This window comes from Echiichthys vipera (genome assembly GCF_963691815.1).
Source record: "Echiichthys vipera genome assembly, chromosome: Y".
NCBI classification, from domain to species: Eukaryota; Metazoa; Chordata; class Actinopteri; order Perciformes; family Trachinidae; genus Echiichthys; species Echiichthys vipera.
The window spans coordinates 1,510,017-1,528,336 of NC_139849.1; the positions used below are offsets into that span (position 1 = coordinate 1,510,017).

The 18,320-nt window shown below is 40.7% G+C and overlaps 1 protein-coding gene across 2 annotated transcripts in view; it reads right to left on the reverse strand.

The window, feature by feature from the left end:
• Positions 1-5,784: 5,784 nt before the first annotated feature.
• The window catches only part of LOC310966203 (eukaryotic translation initiation factor 4B-like), a 41,210-nt gene continuing 28,674 nt past the window's right edge, over positions 5,785-18,320 (reverse strand). The window contains exons 7-14 of one of the 2 annotated variants that reach the window (XM_083940058.1): positions 15,556-15,678; positions 13,525-13,686; positions 12,984-13,230; positions 10,208-10,296; positions 9,538-9,799; positions 9,226-9,263; positions 7,399-7,471; positions 5,785-7,180 (exon numbers count right to left, since the gene is read on the reverse strand). In XM_083940058.1, coding sequence (XP_083796184.1) covers positions 7,144-7,180; positions 7,399-7,471; positions 9,226-9,263; positions 9,538-9,799; positions 10,208-10,296; positions 12,984-13,230; positions 13,525-13,686; positions 15,556-15,678 — 1,031 coding nt within the window. In that variant the 3' untranslated portion in view covers positions 5,785-7,143. The remainder of the gene's footprint in view (positions 7,181-7,398; positions 7,472-9,225; positions 9,264-9,537; positions 9,800-10,207; positions 10,297-12,983; positions 13,231-13,524; positions 13,687-15,555; positions 15,679-18,320) is intronic. The other variant, XR_014593803.1, reaches the window with a different exon arrangement.

Genomic DNA, 18,320 nt, shown 5'->3' on the forward strand with positions numbered 1-18,320 from the left:
TGCTTTTTTTTTCATCTACTTAAGCTACTTATGTATTTTGTAAGCCTGTGAATGTTCTCATTTGTCCAGGTCATCGTTATCCTCAATTTCAGTCAAAAACAACTGGACTGGTTGTTTGTCTAGAAAGACGTTTCACCTCTCATCCAAGAGGCTTCATCAGTTCATGTACGCATCTGACCAGGCTGGGACTGGACCAGGACCAGGTCCTGACTGAAATTGCTTTGAGGATATGTATTTTGTATGTTTTTTATATGGACCTTCCTCTTGTGTCTGAAATAAAGAATTATTATTATTATATATAATATATATTATTTATATCTATATAATATATATATATATTATTTATATCTATATAATATATATATCTATATAATATATATATACTATATATATAATTTATATATATTATATATATATAATATATATATAATATATATATATATATGTTTGGGGTCACTTAGAAATTTCCTTATTTTTGAAAAAAAAGCACTGTTTTTTTAAACAGTGCTTTGAACTAATCTAGGTTTAAACTAATCTATACATTGCTAATGTGGTAAATGACTATTCTAGATGCAAATGTCTGTTTTTTGGTGCAATATCTACATAGGTGTAGAGAGGCCCATTTCCAGCAACTATCACTCCAGTGTTCTAATGGTACAATGTGTTTGCTCATTGGGTCAGAAGGCTAATGGATGATTAGAAAACCCTTGTGCAATTATGTTAGCAAAGCCTTCAGAGAACAGCACAAACAGGCTCTAACCAGAGTAGAAAGAGAAGTGGGAGGCCCCCCTGCACAACTCAGCACAAGTACATTAGAGTTTCTAGTTTGAGAAATAGACACCTCACAGGTCCTCAACTGGCAGCTTCATTAAATAGTACCCGCAAAACGCCAGTGTCAACATCTACAGTGAAGAGGCGACTCCGTGATGCTGGCCTTCAGGGCAGAGTGGCAAAGAAAAAGCCATATCTGAGACTGGCCAATAAAAGAAAAAGATTAATATTGGCAAAAGAACACAGACATTGGACAGAGGAAGATTGGAAAAAAGTGTTATGGACGGACGAATCAAAGTTTGAGGTGTTTGGATCACACAGAAGAACATTTGTGAGACGCAGAACAACTGAAAAGATGCTGGAAGAGTGCCTGACGCCATCTGTCAAGCATGGTTGGGGTAACGTGATGGTCTGGGGTTGCTTTGGTGCTGGTAAGGTGGGAGACTTGTTCAGGGTTAAAGGGATTCTGAATAAGGAAGGCTATCCCTCCATTTTGCAACGCCATGCCATACCCTGTGGACAGCGCTTGATTGGAGCCAATTTCATCCTACAACAGGACAATGACCCAAAGCACACCTCCAAGTTGTGCAAGAACTATTTAGAGAAGAAGCAGGCAGCTGGTATTCTATCTGTAATGGAGTGGCCAGCGCAGTCACCAGATCTAAACCCCATTGAGCTGTTGTGGGAGCAGCTTGACCGTATGGTACGCAAGAAGTGCCCATCCAGCCAATCCAACTTGTGGGAAGGGCTTCTAGAAGCATGGGGTGAAATTTCTCCTGATTACCTCAACAAATTAACAGCTAGAATGCCCAAGGTCTGCAATGCTGTAATTGCTGCAAATGGAGGATTCTTTGACGAAAGCAAAGTTTGAAGGAAAAAAAATATTATTTCAAATAATCATTATTTCTAACCTTGTCAATGTCTTGACTATATTTTCTATTCATTTTACAACTCATGGTGGTAAGTAAGTGTGACTTTTCATGGAAAACACATAATTTTCTGGGTGACCCCAAACTTTTGAACGGTAGTGTATATAATTGGGAAATTGTTGAGTCACAAAAATCTGATTTACTCTGTTTGACACCCATGTAATAACGAGATAAACACAGTACTAAGACTATTATTATCAACGTCCACGTGAATATTAAAATCTCCTACAGTGATTTAAGGACTAAATTTGACAGAAACTCTGAGAATTCAGACAGAAATTCAGAGTCGGGACCAGGAGCACGGTACACTATAACAAGTTTAATTGGCTGCACAGTTTTCCAGGTTGAATGTGAAAGACAAAGAGCAAGACTTTCAAATGAATTATAATTTAGTTTAGGTTTAGGGTTGATTAATAGGCCTGAGTCATAAATAGCTGCAACGCCTCCTCCTCGACCACTGCCTCGAGGAATATGAGTATTAATATGACTGGGAGGAGTGGATTCATTTAGGCTAACATATTCTTCAGGATACAGCCAGGTTTGAGTCAGACAGAGAACATCAATATGGTTATTTGATATCAGATCATTTACTAATACAGCGTTAGATGACAGAAATCTGATGTTTAAAAGGCCACATTTTATCTTCTGATTTTGTTACACTATCGCAGATTTGGTGTTCTCTTCTGTTCATTTTTGATCTGGTTAATGTAGATGATTGTGAGGCACACAGCGTTTGTATAGGATACTGAGCTGTAAAGTGATCCACAGAGCGCGCGGAGAGGTGTGTAAGGCTGCAGCTATGCTTCCTGGGCGTCTGTGATAAGGGCAGCGCAGAGAGGTGTATTAAACCGTGACTCTGCATCCTGATCCCAACACTGGGTTTTTGTCAGGAGGAGGTGGTGGTGCAGGACTGGACAGTCAGGGCAATGTTTACAAATAAAAGTCTTGACCCCTCCTGGTTAGGGTGCAGGCCGTCATGTTTAAAAAGCCTGGGTCTGTTATAAAAAGCCCTAAAGTTGTCCACAAATGGAATACTTTTCGCCAGGCAGCTTCCTTTCAGCCACATGCCCAAAACGCGGTGGTTGAGCGGGACGGAAATAATCAGTCACTTCCCTGTGTCTAGCAGGCGGTCCAGCATGGACCTAAAGTCCTGCTTAAGGACCTTGGACTAGCGGTTCTTTAAATCATTCCCACTGTGAGTCTCTGAGTATGCCGATGTCCATTGAAGAGAGTGGTCTGCTGCTGAGGGCTTTAGAGGTGTCCTATCTTACATCAAAGTGGGTGCCCTCTGTGTGGGACGTCAGGCTCAGCAGGATCCTTAACGGCTGCCATCAGGAGCCCGGTCCTCAGCAGGGGGTTGAGACTGAAGAAAAACTGTAGAAATGTTCTGTCTAATGGACCACACCAGGGGTCCGTTTCACAAAGCAGGTTCAAAAAACTCTGAGTCTAACCCTGAACTCTGAGTTGATCTACTCTGAGATAGGAAACTCTGAGTTTTCAGTTCCAGAACAGCAGATTTGCGTTAGGTTGATCAGCTCAGAGTAGTTTGACCTGGAGTTAAGCGCGTGCACCACAAGTAAAAAAAGACAGCATCAATGGAGCCCTGATTCGACGAGTCACCATAGCAACGGGGAAGCGAAGGGCTACGCTACAACTGTAACTGTAAATATTAATGCGCTCATACGGAGAGTTTGAGCAGGTTTACAACGCTGCAGCAGCAAAAGAGAGGGAGGTGGTGCGGGAGAACATTGCTGCTCGGTGCAGTGCGTAAGTTTAAATGTAATCCTGTTGCAATCACAGTAATATCACAGGGGGAACTGCTTGAGTGGTAGTCTATTAATTGATTTAATTTAAGTGCAACCCCGCGGGGGAGAAGCGCACTTGGCAGCAGCTTAAGATGAAACATAAAAACAATGTTCAAACAGGTAAAACCTCAGCACTGTCTCATGGTGACGCCTCATTTTGAGCATGTTTTACATGGTAAAGTAAATATTACCGTAAGTGGCTGTTTTATATGTTGTATAAAAAACTCCCATTTGCAAAAAAACGCAGCGCAACACAATATCTGCTGTGATATAAGAGCATTACTGGTTGTTAATGTTGGAAATGTAAGGAGGGATGAGATGGACTGTGACATGAAACGGTGTTTCCCTGCCGTGAAATGGACCCCCTCGCATTATAGGTGATATTCTGGATCAGAAGGCTGTTGTTTCCACCTATAGGAGTAGTTTATATACCGGTAACCACATTAAAAGCACACACTTTTGAACCTATGAATTGCAAGAAAAGCTGGGATTATATTTAGGAAACGCTGAGTCAAATACATTCAACTTGCTCAAAAGATCCATTTCATTCATTTTGTAATTATGGCTGCAGTATATTAAGGACGTCTATGCGCGGTCTGATAATCATCTCCCGACGAATATTTAATTCTCTTCGCGGTAATGCGTCACCTTCATCCACGGGATCGTTATCAAAAGGACATGCCATGGTAGTGGAAATAGTCAACACCTAATATAACTTCTATATAGGCCTACTGAATGATTTTCATACGTTGTATAAAAAAAACTCCCTTTTGCAAAAAAACGCAGCGCAACACAGAATATCTGCTGGGATATGAAACGGTAACACTCAAAAAGAGAATTGCCTGGAAATGCAAGAACTTCTATAATCAATAGTTTGATAATTATCTCCCGACGAATATTGAATTCTCTGTGCAGTAATTCTGCACCTTCATCCGTGGGATCGTTATCAAAAGGACATGCCATGGTAGTGAAATAGTCACCACCTAATATAACTTCTAATGTCTGATGTTGGCAGTGATTTTCTGAAGAAACAGACAGAACTATAATACGCCAAAACTCGCCCGCTGACTGAATGAATGAGGAAATCAAATGCCGTGTGTGAGAAACTCAAGGTTTTCTGAAACTAACCTGGTCCCAACCAGGTTAGGTTCAGAGAGCATGTTACCATGGTAACTGACCAGAGAGAGGTTAAGTTACCTCTCTTTGTGAAACAGGCTAGAGTTACCCCTGTCTCTGGTTTGAGTTAGCTCTCTTTGTGAAACAGGCTAGAGTTACCCCTCTGTCTCTGGTTTGAGCTAGCTCAGGCCCAAGGAGAACAGTCAGCAAAGGACGTTTTCATTGTATACAAGTGTGACATTTGATGAGGCAACTTGCCATCCTGTGACAGTCATTTTAGAATGATGCGCTACCACAAGTGTGGGACCGAGTCATATTACTGTGCCTCGAGGACCTTCAGCCTCTTTACATGGGGAGACTGGCTCTAACCCCATATTATGCTATTTTTATGTTCATAATTGTATTTTGGTACTAGAACATGTTTACATTCTTGCTCAAAATACATTATATGTATCATACTGCGTGAATTTTTTTGAAAATACCCAGGCTGAGTTCCAAATCACATACTTTTTCTTTTTACCTTTAATATCTACTGTTGCATGGAGTACTCCTATTGGGACATACCTCTTCCTAACATAGTGCCTTGAATGTTGACCCTCTGGCTCATATGCTGTGCAAAGGATTGTGGGTCAGAATATCCAGAAAAGCATGCTGGCTTACTGCAAAATCCAACGAGATGAGATAGGACATCCTAGTATTTTTGGAATACTGCATTTGACATACTATGTATTGGGTAATATAGTAAGGTGATATGGGTATTAGAAGGCAGGCCCAGTCTGCTCTGATTGGTCAGCGTCTCGAGGTCTTCTGCATTCTCTGCATGGCAACATGGCAGCCAATGAATGACTAACAACACTGCAATGGCACTTGCCACCTATCTGTAGTAGATTTGCGACATCACAACCGTATAGTCTTATCCTCTTGTTTAAAGGCAGTTTCTGAATACATGCCGTGTGCATTTCTCTGCGGATTGAGCGTTTTTATAATTTCACAGTATTTATATAGCATCTCAACCTGCTTTACAATAATAAAAAAACAACTCACCTATTAAAATAAGGGACCTTAACAGGTGTATTTTTGTTTAATCCTTGGTCTGAATACCTTCAATAATGCACACAAACACACTTACCACATTCCATTTGAATGTGCATGACAATCCCAATTTATTGCAAAATGAAAAACATGTTCATGTTATCTTATGTAAATCCTTACATCCTGCTGTAGAAAACTCCAGATGTTACCCTAATATTTGTATTTCTCACTTCAGAAAGTGAGTGATTTAGACAGCTGTGGAAAATCTTCAAGATGGCTGGAAACAACTAATAACAATTAGCCTTCATTTGATTTGATTATTTCATTAGGTGTGGAAATGGAGACATCAGTGCAATGATTGGGGATAATGGTCATGGCACTTGATTCTCTGAGTGAAAATCGTGTAGCAGCTGTTTTTCTTCAGACATACAAGTCAGTCCTCTAACAATACTGTCAATCAGTTTAGAAAAAAATCAATCAATGCTTTGTTAAATGGTGCACACATGACAAATGTTTTTAAACTAGTAACCAGTCTCAACATTCATGATCGTGAGCATTCGAAGGTTATTCTTGACCAATTCTCAGTAATTAATCCGATTTAAAGGGAGCAGTGTTTAGGATCTAGAAATGAAATATAACATTTATAACTGTTTTCTTTAGTGTATAATCACCTGAAATCAAGAATTGTTGCATGGACTTTCGTTAGCTTAGAATGAGTTGTTTGCACCTACAAAGGGAGCGGGTCCTCTTTCACGGAGCCTGCAATGTTGCACGGCCATATTTCTACAGTAGCCCCGAGTGGACAAACCAAAACCAGCTCAGACACCAGCTCAGATTGCAACCAACTGAACACCAGCTCTACAGAGCCACTATTAGATGTCACTGAATCATATACACTGCTCCTTTATTGGATTGATTTTAAATAATTATAAATATAAATAACCAAATGATTTACTAATGAATAAAATGGATTCAAATTAAGTTATTGATTTGCATAATTCCCAGAGTAAATGCATAAGAGCTGATAAAACTTAAGGTTCCACTCTGTAAACTACATCTTGCGTCATATCCTCCACCCTCACCCCACCTGTGATCCACAAATATACAAATTAATTTTTTCCCCACTTTTTCCATTTATTTATTACAATTAATTCAATGTTATCCATCACTTTTCCATGTGTCAGCTACTCCTTTTTTCCACATTTAAAACAAGTCCAGTATGCGACTATTCTTAAGAAGCTGAATAGTCCTGAAGTGGAGGGAGGATGGGTGTGTGTTTTGAAAGTAAAGGACAGTTTTGTAGGAGGAAAGGAAGGAGTGAGTGATGTCTTTCCAGGAGCATCTTCCATGTGAGAAGTTTTTTCATTAATTATGTGAGATTCATTTTTTTTTTCAGTGAAGGTCGTTTTCTCCGCTTACTCTTTCGGGCCTTGTCTCGTTATTTTCTCTCTATTCTACGTCCTCTGCGTCATCGCCTTGGTCTCCGTCCATTAGCAAAGCGGCATTCTTACTGGCTGAGCTGAACTTCTGGAGACAAAACAAAACAGAACCTGGATCAGTAGAGTTGGCTTTGGACGCTAAACAAATAAGAATATTCTCAAGAACAATGAAACATAATTTTATGAAAATTATTTTATGACTGATGATGGAGTTATGGACAACTTAAGGCTTTAGAGAATCCCTTCAATGAAGATTAATTTAGGTGACGTCAAAGTCTGACTAATCCTTGGGAGTGAAGGACTTACAGGGCTTGGGGTTTCTTCAAATTTCCTTGGCTCTGGGGGTTATCTGGAGTCTCAGTCTCTTCTGTTATCCTTTCTACAAGCAGAGCGAACACCAAGATTAAAATGTATTGGTATTTGGCCCTTGCTGTGAAGCCTTAAACACACAGCTAAAAAAACAATCTAATACAGCACAAATTATGCATTTTAATTATTTGAAAAGTTACATCTACAAGCTGCTTGGCCCCCAGTTAGCACTATGCTCAGTTCTCATGTTCACAAGAAAAGCCTCAAATAAATGTCCCAAATTTCAGGTCCAGTTTTGAGAGTTTGAGTACTCAAATCAATTGATTCCACAACACTAGGAACAATGATTGCATCATCAGTTGTGTCACTGGGCATAGGCCATTATATACAGATGTCCTTGTCTCATTAAGAACCTTGGAGTGGCTAGCTTTGGATGGCTGACCTGTCTGCCTCCTTTCTTCGGTCTTTGTTGGGCACCTCTTTCGGTCTTTGTTAGTCCCGACGCATACCATCAGCCTTGTTCTCATCTTAAAGGAGAAGCCAGACAGTATAGTGAAGTTGGACTTTATACAGCCAACTACACTACAACCCACTGCAGAATAAAGGGCCACTGGGTTGGATTCAAAAAGTGTTAGACACTGATGTAGGGCCAAATGAGAGGTGCACAACTGTTTGAATGCAAGCTGAGCTAGTACAGTGCAATTCATTTAATTAAATTTGATATTGACTTGAAAGTTGCTTCAAAGGTTTCTAAAACAACAATGAAAATAAGTTATCTGATACAGTACAGCAAATAATTTAGATGCTCAATGTTTTCATATTTGGCCAGATGGCTGACAGGCGTTTATCTTCTTTGTGGTGCATGTGCATATTATTCTGCACCATATATTTCACTTTGATTATTTATACAAGAATGCAGACTAACAATGCAAGACATATTTCAGTGCTCCCCTTGTAATGTATACCTGCTACTGTCAGAGATGTTTGCCAGATATGTCCATTATGATTCTAAGCAGTGTGAAAAGTAAGTATAACAGCTGTTCTTGCACCTCATGGCTGCCTTTAAAGTCCACAATCTGTGAGACTGGACCGCAGTCACTGTCAGATATTTGAAAACAAAAACTACACTTTCAATTTTTAGCCTGGCCAGCACTGAAGCTCAAGAGGTGGCAGTGCCAGTCAGAGTATAGGTCAGCTTAATAAGAGGCCAAACACTTAAGTTCATGACTGGACCTCTAAAATCATCTAAACCTAATGGCAGGATTCCCATCAGATATTTAAGATCAATGCTGATGTCTAATATGCTTATTTTCAATGTCACCATACTACATGTTTATCCAATAGTCGTGGAAATATAGGACATGGTGAATTTTGTTTTTAGTTCAAAACACAGATTAAGTTGAAGAAAGCTGAGTCAGTCGGAGCCGAGAACCTTAAAAAGAGCTTAATAAGAACAGTCTGAGATGAAAGAGAATAAAGGATTAGATCAATGTGACAACATGGCCTTTTCACTGTTCCCAAACTTAGCAGTTTTTCTTCACTGGAAGAATGGATTTAAGAAAAGAAAGTTGTCTCATTTTTATCCATCCACCATTTTTGTTTTGTGCTTAATGGCCTTTACAGTCTCACAGGACTTTAAGACGTGTTCAAATTCGACACATATTATCCAGGTGTATGCAAGTGTTTGTTTACGGAAATGTCTTCCTCCCTCTGTGTTGTTGATTTTGTAGAGTCCTCTTATAGCTGACATGGTTTGTTCAACTTTGAAAATCATAGTCTACACTGAGGTTTGGGTAAAATCCCCCATTCATTAGTAGGCCTTACCTTTCCCAGATCCTATTTCAACTGCAGAACTTGGGGATCTAAAGACAACGTAAGAACAGTCAAGAAATGGTATACAAAACACTCAAACTGAAAGTTATACTTTTCTATTTACAAGGCTATGATGGCTAATTCTGGGTGTGAAATGTTTTGACATGGCTATTTATCTGCAGTGTTACTAAAAATGTTCCTAACTCATTTGAGACAAATTATTTGTGGATTTGATATGAAATATTTAGCCAACTCTGGGACAGTCGATGGCTGTTGATTGTTCCTGTTTAATAAATAAATAAATAAATAAACTTGAGTTCTCACAAAAGCTTGGTAGGAGCTGAACCACTGGGAGAGACAGGAGAGACTGGAACTCGTCCGTCACCTTCGCTTGAGCCTGTGCTGGCTGCACTTCTCTTGGCCCAGACGTTCTCCTTTGGAGGAGGTGCAGGCATCCCTTCCAGCGGATCCTTAGAGGAGCTGGTAGAGGGGGGCTGCGGGGAGGCCCCAGGGGAGGAGGGCTCACCTACTCTCCTGCTGAAAACCTCATTCTCCCCAGAGCGGTCACTATCTTGAAACTGGTAGCCTGGTGGATGAGAAGAGCAGCGCATTGTTTCTCACCATTTTAGATCACTGAAGATTATTTTCCAATACTCTTACGACTGAAGGAAATATTAACCATTTGTGGTTTGTCGCGGATGTTTTGTTTCAAGTGCACTGAAAATATTCTAACATGACTCCCAGTACAGAAAAAGCTGCATTTTTGTGTCTACATGTCTAAAAAAAAAAAAAGTCACTCAAAATTTCATTGAACAGACTGAATTGATTGTGATGTGACTGACAAAAAAGAGGTCCTACGTTTTATGTTGAAAGACGCACACAAAAATAGGACATACGGAAACACAGCAGTGCAATTTTGTCTCTTCAGGTTTATATGGAGGAACCCGATTCCTGAAGGCAAGCTCTATCAAAGTTAAATGATGCTCTATCTCACCATTTCCAGAGGTACTTCCTCCCTGTGAAGAGTCAATTCCTGTGCAAGATCGATCAGAATGAAATTCTTCATTGCGCCAGCTTGAGTCCCTGAAAACAATAGAGCTAAAGCTAAAACAGGCCTGCAAACTACAATGGGCTTAAAAAAAGACAGTTCTAAGAATAGAGCAAAACTTTGCAAAGCACCACTTATGTGTTGTTGCAGTTTGTGTATTTTTTTGGCAAAATGTGTATGCCTCACGCACGTCTTAAACCCAGCATCACACAAAGATCCGAACAATCACCAAAGTTAGAAGATGAGTTACACCAAATCAGTATCTGGCCAAATGTCTCCCCTTTTGAAACTGAGTGATGGACAAAAAAAGTGTTCCTCTCATAAATTCATCATCTCTTGTGTGAAATGCTTTCAAAAGAGTAGGACTCTTACAAAGGCCAAAAACCCATTTTGTGAGGTCACAGTGACCTTTGACTACCAAAATCTAATAAGGTCACCCTTGGGTACAAGTGGACGTTTGTGCCACATTTTAAAAAAATTGAATGGACAGTGGGAGTGCGTCCTAAGTTGAGTCAAGTGTGTTCTTGCTTGGTTGGAATGAAAACCTGCAGCCACAGCGGATCACTTTGAGACACCACAACCCTACAGCGTCACCAGATAAAAAACAACATTAGCTTGCTAACACGGATAAACTACTAACTAACATAGCAAAATACTGTCTGGAGTGGATAATGTTAGCTAGGGCTGATCTAGGGTCTGATTTCTTTTAGATTCTAAAAATACCAGGTGTCAGATCTAAAGATACTTAGATTATTTTTTAATCAGATATTCTTAAGTACATGTCATGCAATCATGCAAAAACATGGTGTATAAGTGTGAATAACTGCTTTTTCTGTCCCATTGTCTTCTGTAAAGTATGCAGCTTTATTACAAAACAATCTTCCTTAAATATATTTAAGCATAAATAACACTGTGTAGGACCTCCATGAGGAAGTGCTGTTTAAGGAGTTTTTGTGTCTGGTTGTCTGCTCAGCGTCGCAGGAAGACAACGGTAGATAAGACATTTGCATACTTGTTTCGATAGGAGATAAGGTGTGGTTTACAACCTCAAACCCTCCTAGGGTAATAAAAAAACAGAACTCCAAAAGAAGGACCCCTTTTAACCTAAATCAACGTCAAATCTGAACACAATTTGAACCGGAGGACCGTCTCTGTTAGGAGACAGAGGGACTTTCATTAATAAAATCTACACAACAGAACTTTGTGTAGAAGTTTGGAAAACAGTTGAAGTTCGATGTTTCATCGCAACTGGCTGTTCAAAGACATTCTTGCAGGTGTGTAACAGTATATGCATTATTTGTATCTTGTTGTGATTATGTTTATGTGGTTTGAGAAGTGCAAAGTCTCTGTCTAATTCCTGAAATATGTTGTGTTTTAATAATAGGGCCATCACTCAGTATCTTTATTTGTTAAAACTGTCTGCCTTTAGATTTTGGTTAAAATCTCAGAAAGCTTAATAGTGGAAAATCAACCAAATATGGTTTAATCTCAGAAGTAGAATTCTGGCGTAAAAAGCAGTTGATTCGCTCAGAGCCAAAGGGGTGGGTTAAACCAGACCCCACCTCTTCGTTCAACTGTGAGATAAAGGAACAAACAGGTGTCCAAAAGGCTCTCTTGTTCTCTTCTGCATCTGCTCTCTTCTCTTCACCTCTCTTGATCTCTCTCTCTACCGTTCGCACCTCTGACCACCCCTCCTGCTGTTCATTCCCTTGTTAACCCAAAGTTAGCAAGAGACGTTACTTTATATTTTGTTCCTTACTAAAGTATTTTTGTTTATTAATCTATTTTTATCGCGTGACTTTTTAAGTTTTCTACGACACGTTTTTTTAATCTTTTATAAGTATAGTAAAACCCCTCGTGCTGTCTTTGCCTTTTTGTCCGGCCGGCAAATTGCATCAAACTCACGACTCCAGCCCCACAGAACCGATCAGAACTTTTGTCAAGCCACAAACCACCTCCAGAGGCAAGCCACCTGAAGAGCCACGACGGGACCCGCCGAGACCTGCCGATCCAACCGCGCAGCTGACCCAGTCTACAAACCGAGCCGATATCCGCCAAACACAGGGACGCGGACCCACTGAACCTGCATCGGTACTGTAAGACACCAGGGCGACTGTAATATCAACGGGCAAAGTAAGGTTGGCCTTTTAATGCAGCTTCTGGTTAAACGTTGGTGACAGTTAGATTCTGATCCGAGTTCTGTTGGCAGGCTTATTAGAGCAAGTTTTTGTAGCCGCCAGTAATATCATAAACAAGCCCCCCCTCGAGTCTCAAGCTTCTTATATCCACATTTAACCTTTTTTTTTCACTTGTCGATTCAATGTTGCACTATCCTGTATTCTCTTTGTTAGGTAGTCAAATAAATGTTTATAACTTTACGTCGTTGTGAGTCTTCTGTTCTGTGCAGAAAGTGTTGGTCACTGATAAGGCTGTGGTACGAACTAACGCGTTCAAGACGAGACTGATAAAATTTAAAGAATCAATTACTTTAAATAACTAACAGGTATTAAACCTTCACCAAAGTTTAATAAACATCCTGTCTTATTTTGGTGTGGTGCCCTACTCCGAGGTAAAATCAATCCCAAATTTCAACGAGTCGAGTTAATTCATAATTAGTTCAGCGACTAATATATTCTAGCCATAATCAGGCTTAATCTCCTACAACTGAGTTGTCACAATCTCATCCAAACTTATATGATGACCAGCAATGTCAACTCCTGACCTGTCTCTTATCTTTCTATCGGATGCCAGGCCTTTGTTCTCCTCCAGTTGCCTCTGCAGCCTCTCCTCCACCTCCCTCTCCTTGGCTGCTGTGTCAACTGGCTTGGCCGCACCAAAGATTGATGAGGCCCTGCTGCCAGAGCTCGGAGCTGCAGCTGGGGAATTACCACCGCCAATACCGCCACCGCCACCTTCCTCCGCGGGCACGCTACGAGGCTTAAGGATCAACTTGGGTCTATGCTGAGGAGCTGGTGAGAGAACATGAAAGAATAATATTAATATGGAGTGGCGTGGCTGTGACTATCTGAAGATGGTCTTGGCACAGTCAAACTCTGACAAAAAAACAAAATGCGGTGATAACGTGTGAAAATCTTTCAACATAATTTACACCCTTAATTTCATAAATTTACATCATATTAATTGGTGGTAAATATGAAACACTACAATTACCATTAAATGTAACTCACTCAACAACCTTATTTGATAAAATCAGGTAATGAATCATGCTGTCAAACTGTAGTATTAGCATATTGAACTCTCACCTCTGTCCTCTCGCTTGTCATCCCTTCTCTCGTACCGATCCTCACGGTCGTCATAACGATCCAGATCCCCATAACAATCACTGCTACCCCGACTGTCGTCATAATCGCGGCGAAAGCCACTGCCAAAGGCACGATGACCTCCTCCTACGCGAGAGTCATAACCTACAAGGATGACAGGAGAGAAAACTGTGTTAAAAAAAAAAAAAGTGTATACATGTGTAATTAAGGTCGCAGCAGTGCAATCAGGTTGTCATGCAAGCCAATGACTGGATTAGGATAGGTACAGTGGGTACGGAAAGTATTCAGACCCCCTTAAATTTTTTACTCTTTGTTAAATTGCAGCCATGTGCTAAAATCATTTAAGTTCATTTTTTTTCCTCATTAATGTACACACAGCACCCCATATTGACAGAAAAACAGAGAATTGTAGACATTTTTACAGATTTATTAAAAAAGAAAAACTGAAATATCACATGGACATAAGTATTCAGACCCTTTGCTGTGACACTTGTATATTTACCTCAGGTACTGTCCATTTCTTCTGATCATCCATGAGATGGTTCTACACCTTCATTGGAGTCCAGCTGTGTTTAATTCTAATGATTGGACTTGATTAAGGAAGCCACACAACTGTCTATATAAGACCTTACAGCTCACAGTGCATGTCAGAGCAGATGAGAATCATGAGGTCGAAGGAACTGCCTGAAGAGCTCAGAGACAGAATTGTGGCAAGGCACAGATCTGGCCATGGATACAAAAAAATTTCTGCTGCACTTAAAGTTCCCAAGAGCACAGTGGCCTCCATAATCCTTAAATGGAAGACGTATGGGATGACAAGAACTCTTCCAAGAGCTGGCCGTCCAACCAAACTGAGCAATCGGGGGAGAAGAGCCTTGGTGAGAGAGGTAAAGAAGAACCCAAAGATCACAGTGGCTGAACTCCAGAGATGCAGTGAGGAGATGGGAGAAAGTTCAAGAAAGTCAACCATCACTGCAGCCCTCCACCAGTCAGGGCTTTATGGCAGAGTGGCCCGACGGAAGCCTCTCCTCAGAGTAAGACACATGAAAGCCCGCATAGAATTTGCCAAAAAACACATGAAGGACTCCCAGACTATGATAAATAAGATTCTCTGGTCTGATGAGACAAAGATAGAACTTTTTGGCCTTAATTCTAAGCGGTATGTGTGGAGAAAACCAGGCACCGCTCATCACCTGCCCAACACCATCCCTACAGTCAAGTGTGGTGGTGGGAGCATCATGCTGTGGGGGTGTTTTGCAGCTGCAGGGACAGGACGACTGGTTGCAATTGAAGGAAAGATGAATGCGGCCAAGTACAGAGATATCCTGGACGAAAACCTTTTCCAGAGTGCTATGGACCTCAGACTGGGCCGACGGTTTACCTTCCAACAAGACAATGACCCTAAGCACACAGCTAAAATGACGAAGGAGTGGCTTCGGAACAACTCTGTGACTGTTCTTGAATGGCCCAGCCAGAGCCCTGACTTGAACCCAATTGAGCATCTCTGGAGAGACCTCAAAATGGCTGTCCACCAACATTCACCATCCAACCTGACAGAACTGGAGAGGATCTGCAAGGAGGAATGGCAGAGGATCCCCAAATCCAGGTGTGAAAAACTAGTTGCATCATTCCCAAGAAGACTCACGGCTGTATTAGCTCAAAAGGGTGCTTCCACTCAATACTGAGCAAAGGGTCTGAATACTTATGTCCATGTGATATCAGTTTTTCTTTTTTAATAAATCTGTAAAAATGTCTACAATTCTGTGTTTTTCTGTCAATATGGGGTGCTGTGTGTACATTAATGAGGAAAAAAATGAACTTAAATGATTTTAGCACATGGCTGCAATTTAACAAAGAGTAAAAAATTTAAGGGGGTCTGAATACTTTCCGTACCCACTGTATATCTTATTAAGTATATTTCAGGCATTTTATGATGAGGAAGCCAAAGAGCTGTTGATACAGCTAGCAAGATCTGAATCCCAACACAGGCTCCAAACAAGCACAATGACAGACCTCCTCTATTGTAGTCTCTACGGTCCCTCTCGTCATAACGATCCCGGTAGCGATCTCTCCCTCCATCATAGCGGCCGTTGTCCCGCCATGGCCCACGATCTGGCTCATAGCGGTCCCGTGATCCTGTAACAGAATAACATTGCTGTTGCACTTATGGAACAAATTAACAAATTATGTATGTCAAGTGGAGCTTGGAAGGTATGTATTTGAAAATTAAAAGAAGAAATGTATACTATTTTGTTTTAAACTTGATCTTTAGGTTAGTTTAATGAATAGCACAAAATTAAGAATTATATCCTGGAATATGAACGGAGTAAATAATCAAGTTAAACGTGGTAAAATATTAAAGCATTTAAAAAGAGTTTCCCCAGATAGTCTTCCTTCAAGAAACACAGGTAAGAACAGAGAAATGTGGTCATCTAAAAAAAGAATGGGTAGGTGAGGTACTTTGTGCTGGACATGCTTCAAAGAGAGCTGGTGTTGCTGTTATATTTAATAAGAAATTAAACCTCAGTCATTGTATTAAGTAACCCTTTCGGGAGATATATTCTTAATGTTTCTGTGGAATCAAACAATTTTACTCTAGTCAATGTATATGCACCTTATGAAGACTGTCCAGGTTTCTTCAGCGCAACTCAGAGTAGAATCAGATTTTTGTGACAACAATTTCCCAATTATATACAGTGCCTTGCGAAAGTATTCGGCCCCCTTGAACCTTTCAACATTTCGCCACATTTCAGGCTTCAAACATAAAGATATAAAAGTGTAATTTTTTGTCAAGAATCAACAACAAGTAGGACACAATCGTGAAGTGGAACGAAATTTATTGGATACTTTAAACTTTTTTAACAAATAAAAAACTGAAAAGTGGGGCGTGCAATATTATTCGGCCCCCTTGCGCTAATACTTTGTAGCGCCACCTTTTGCTGCAATTACAGCTGCAAGTCGCTTGGGGTATGTCTCTATCAGTTTTGCACATCGAGAGACTGGAATTCTTGCCCATTCTTCCTTGCAAAACAGCTCGAGCTCAGTGAGGTTGGATGGAGAGCGTTTGTGAACAGCAGTCTTCAGCTCTTTCCACAGATTCTCGATTGGATTCAGGTCTGGACTTTGACTTGGCCATTCTAACACCTGGATATGTCTATTTGTGAACCATTCCATTGTAGATTTGGCTTTATGTTTTGGATCATTGTCCTGTTGCAAGATAAATCTCCGTCCCAGTCTCAGGTCTTTTGCAGACTCCAACAGGTTTTCTTCCAGAATGGTCCTGTATTTGGCTCCATCCATCTTCCCATCAATTGTAGCCATCTTCCCTGTCTGTGCTGAAGAAAAGCAGGCCCAAACCATGATGCTGCCACCACCATGTTTGACAGTGGGGATGGTGTGTTCAGGGTGATGAGCTGTGTTGCTTTTACGCCAAACATATCGTTTTGCATTGTGGCCAAAAAGTTCGACTTTGGTTTCATCTGACCAGAGCACCTTCTTCCACATGTTTGGTGTGTCTCCCAGGTGGCTTGTGACAAACTTTAAACGAGACTTATTATGGATATCTTTGAGAAATGGCTTTCTTCTTGCCACTCTTCCATAAAGGCCAGATTTGTGCACTGCACGACTGATTGTTGTCCTATGGACAGACTCTCCCACCTCAGCTGTAGCTATCTGCAGTTCATCCAGAGTGATCATGGGCCTCTTGGCTGCATCTCTAATCAGTCTTCTCCTTGTTTGAGATGAAAGTTTGGAGGGACGGCCGGGTCTTGGTAGATTTGCAGTGGTCTGATACTCCTTCCATTTCAATATAATTGCTTGCACAGTGCTCCTAGAGATGTTTAAAGCTTGGGAAATCTTTTTGTATCCAATTCCGGCTTTAAACTTCTCCACAACAGTATCTCGGACCTGCCTGGTGTGTTCCTTTGTCTTCATGGTTCTCTCTGCGCTTTAAACAGAACCCTGAGACTATCAAAGAGCAGGTGCATTTATACGGAGACTTGATTACACACAGGTGCATTCTATTTATCATCATCAGTCATTTAGGACAACATTGGATCATTCAAAGATCCTCACTGAACTTCTGGAGTGAGTTTGCTGCACTGAAAGTAAAGGGGCCGAATAATATTGCACGCCCCACTTTTCAGTTTTTTATTTGTTAAAAAAGTTTAAAGTATCCAATAAATTTCGTTCCACTTCACGATTGTGTCCTACTTGTTGTTGATTCTTGACAAAAAATTTAACTTTTATATCTTTATGTTTGAAGCCTGAAATGTGGCGAAATGTTGAAAGGTTCAAGGGGGCCGAATACTTTCGCAAGGCACTGTATATATTGGGAAATCATCTAAATTTAACATTAAATCCACAGATTGACAAGAGCGGGAATATAAACCAACTGAAAGAATCTGTATTGATGTTATTAAAATGAATGAATGCTGTTAGGCTTGTTGATATTTGGAGAACACTACACAATGATGTAAGGCATGGGTGTCAAACTCTGGCCCGCGGGCCAAATCTGGCCCGCCGTGTAATTTCATTTGGCCCTTGAGGCAATATCAAATTAACATTAGAGCTGGCCCGCTGGTATTATACAGTGGCACCGCCGCTGTAATACCCCATTCACCGCTACTACTACAAGTCCCATAATTCTCTGCTGTTGTTTTGGCGCGCCAGCCATGCTCTCTCCTCTGTCAGTAGCGATCCGTGTTCTTGCGCAACAAAGGAGACAGAAAGTAGAGGAGATGAAAGGAGGTTTGGTTTCACAACAGTATATGTTCAAA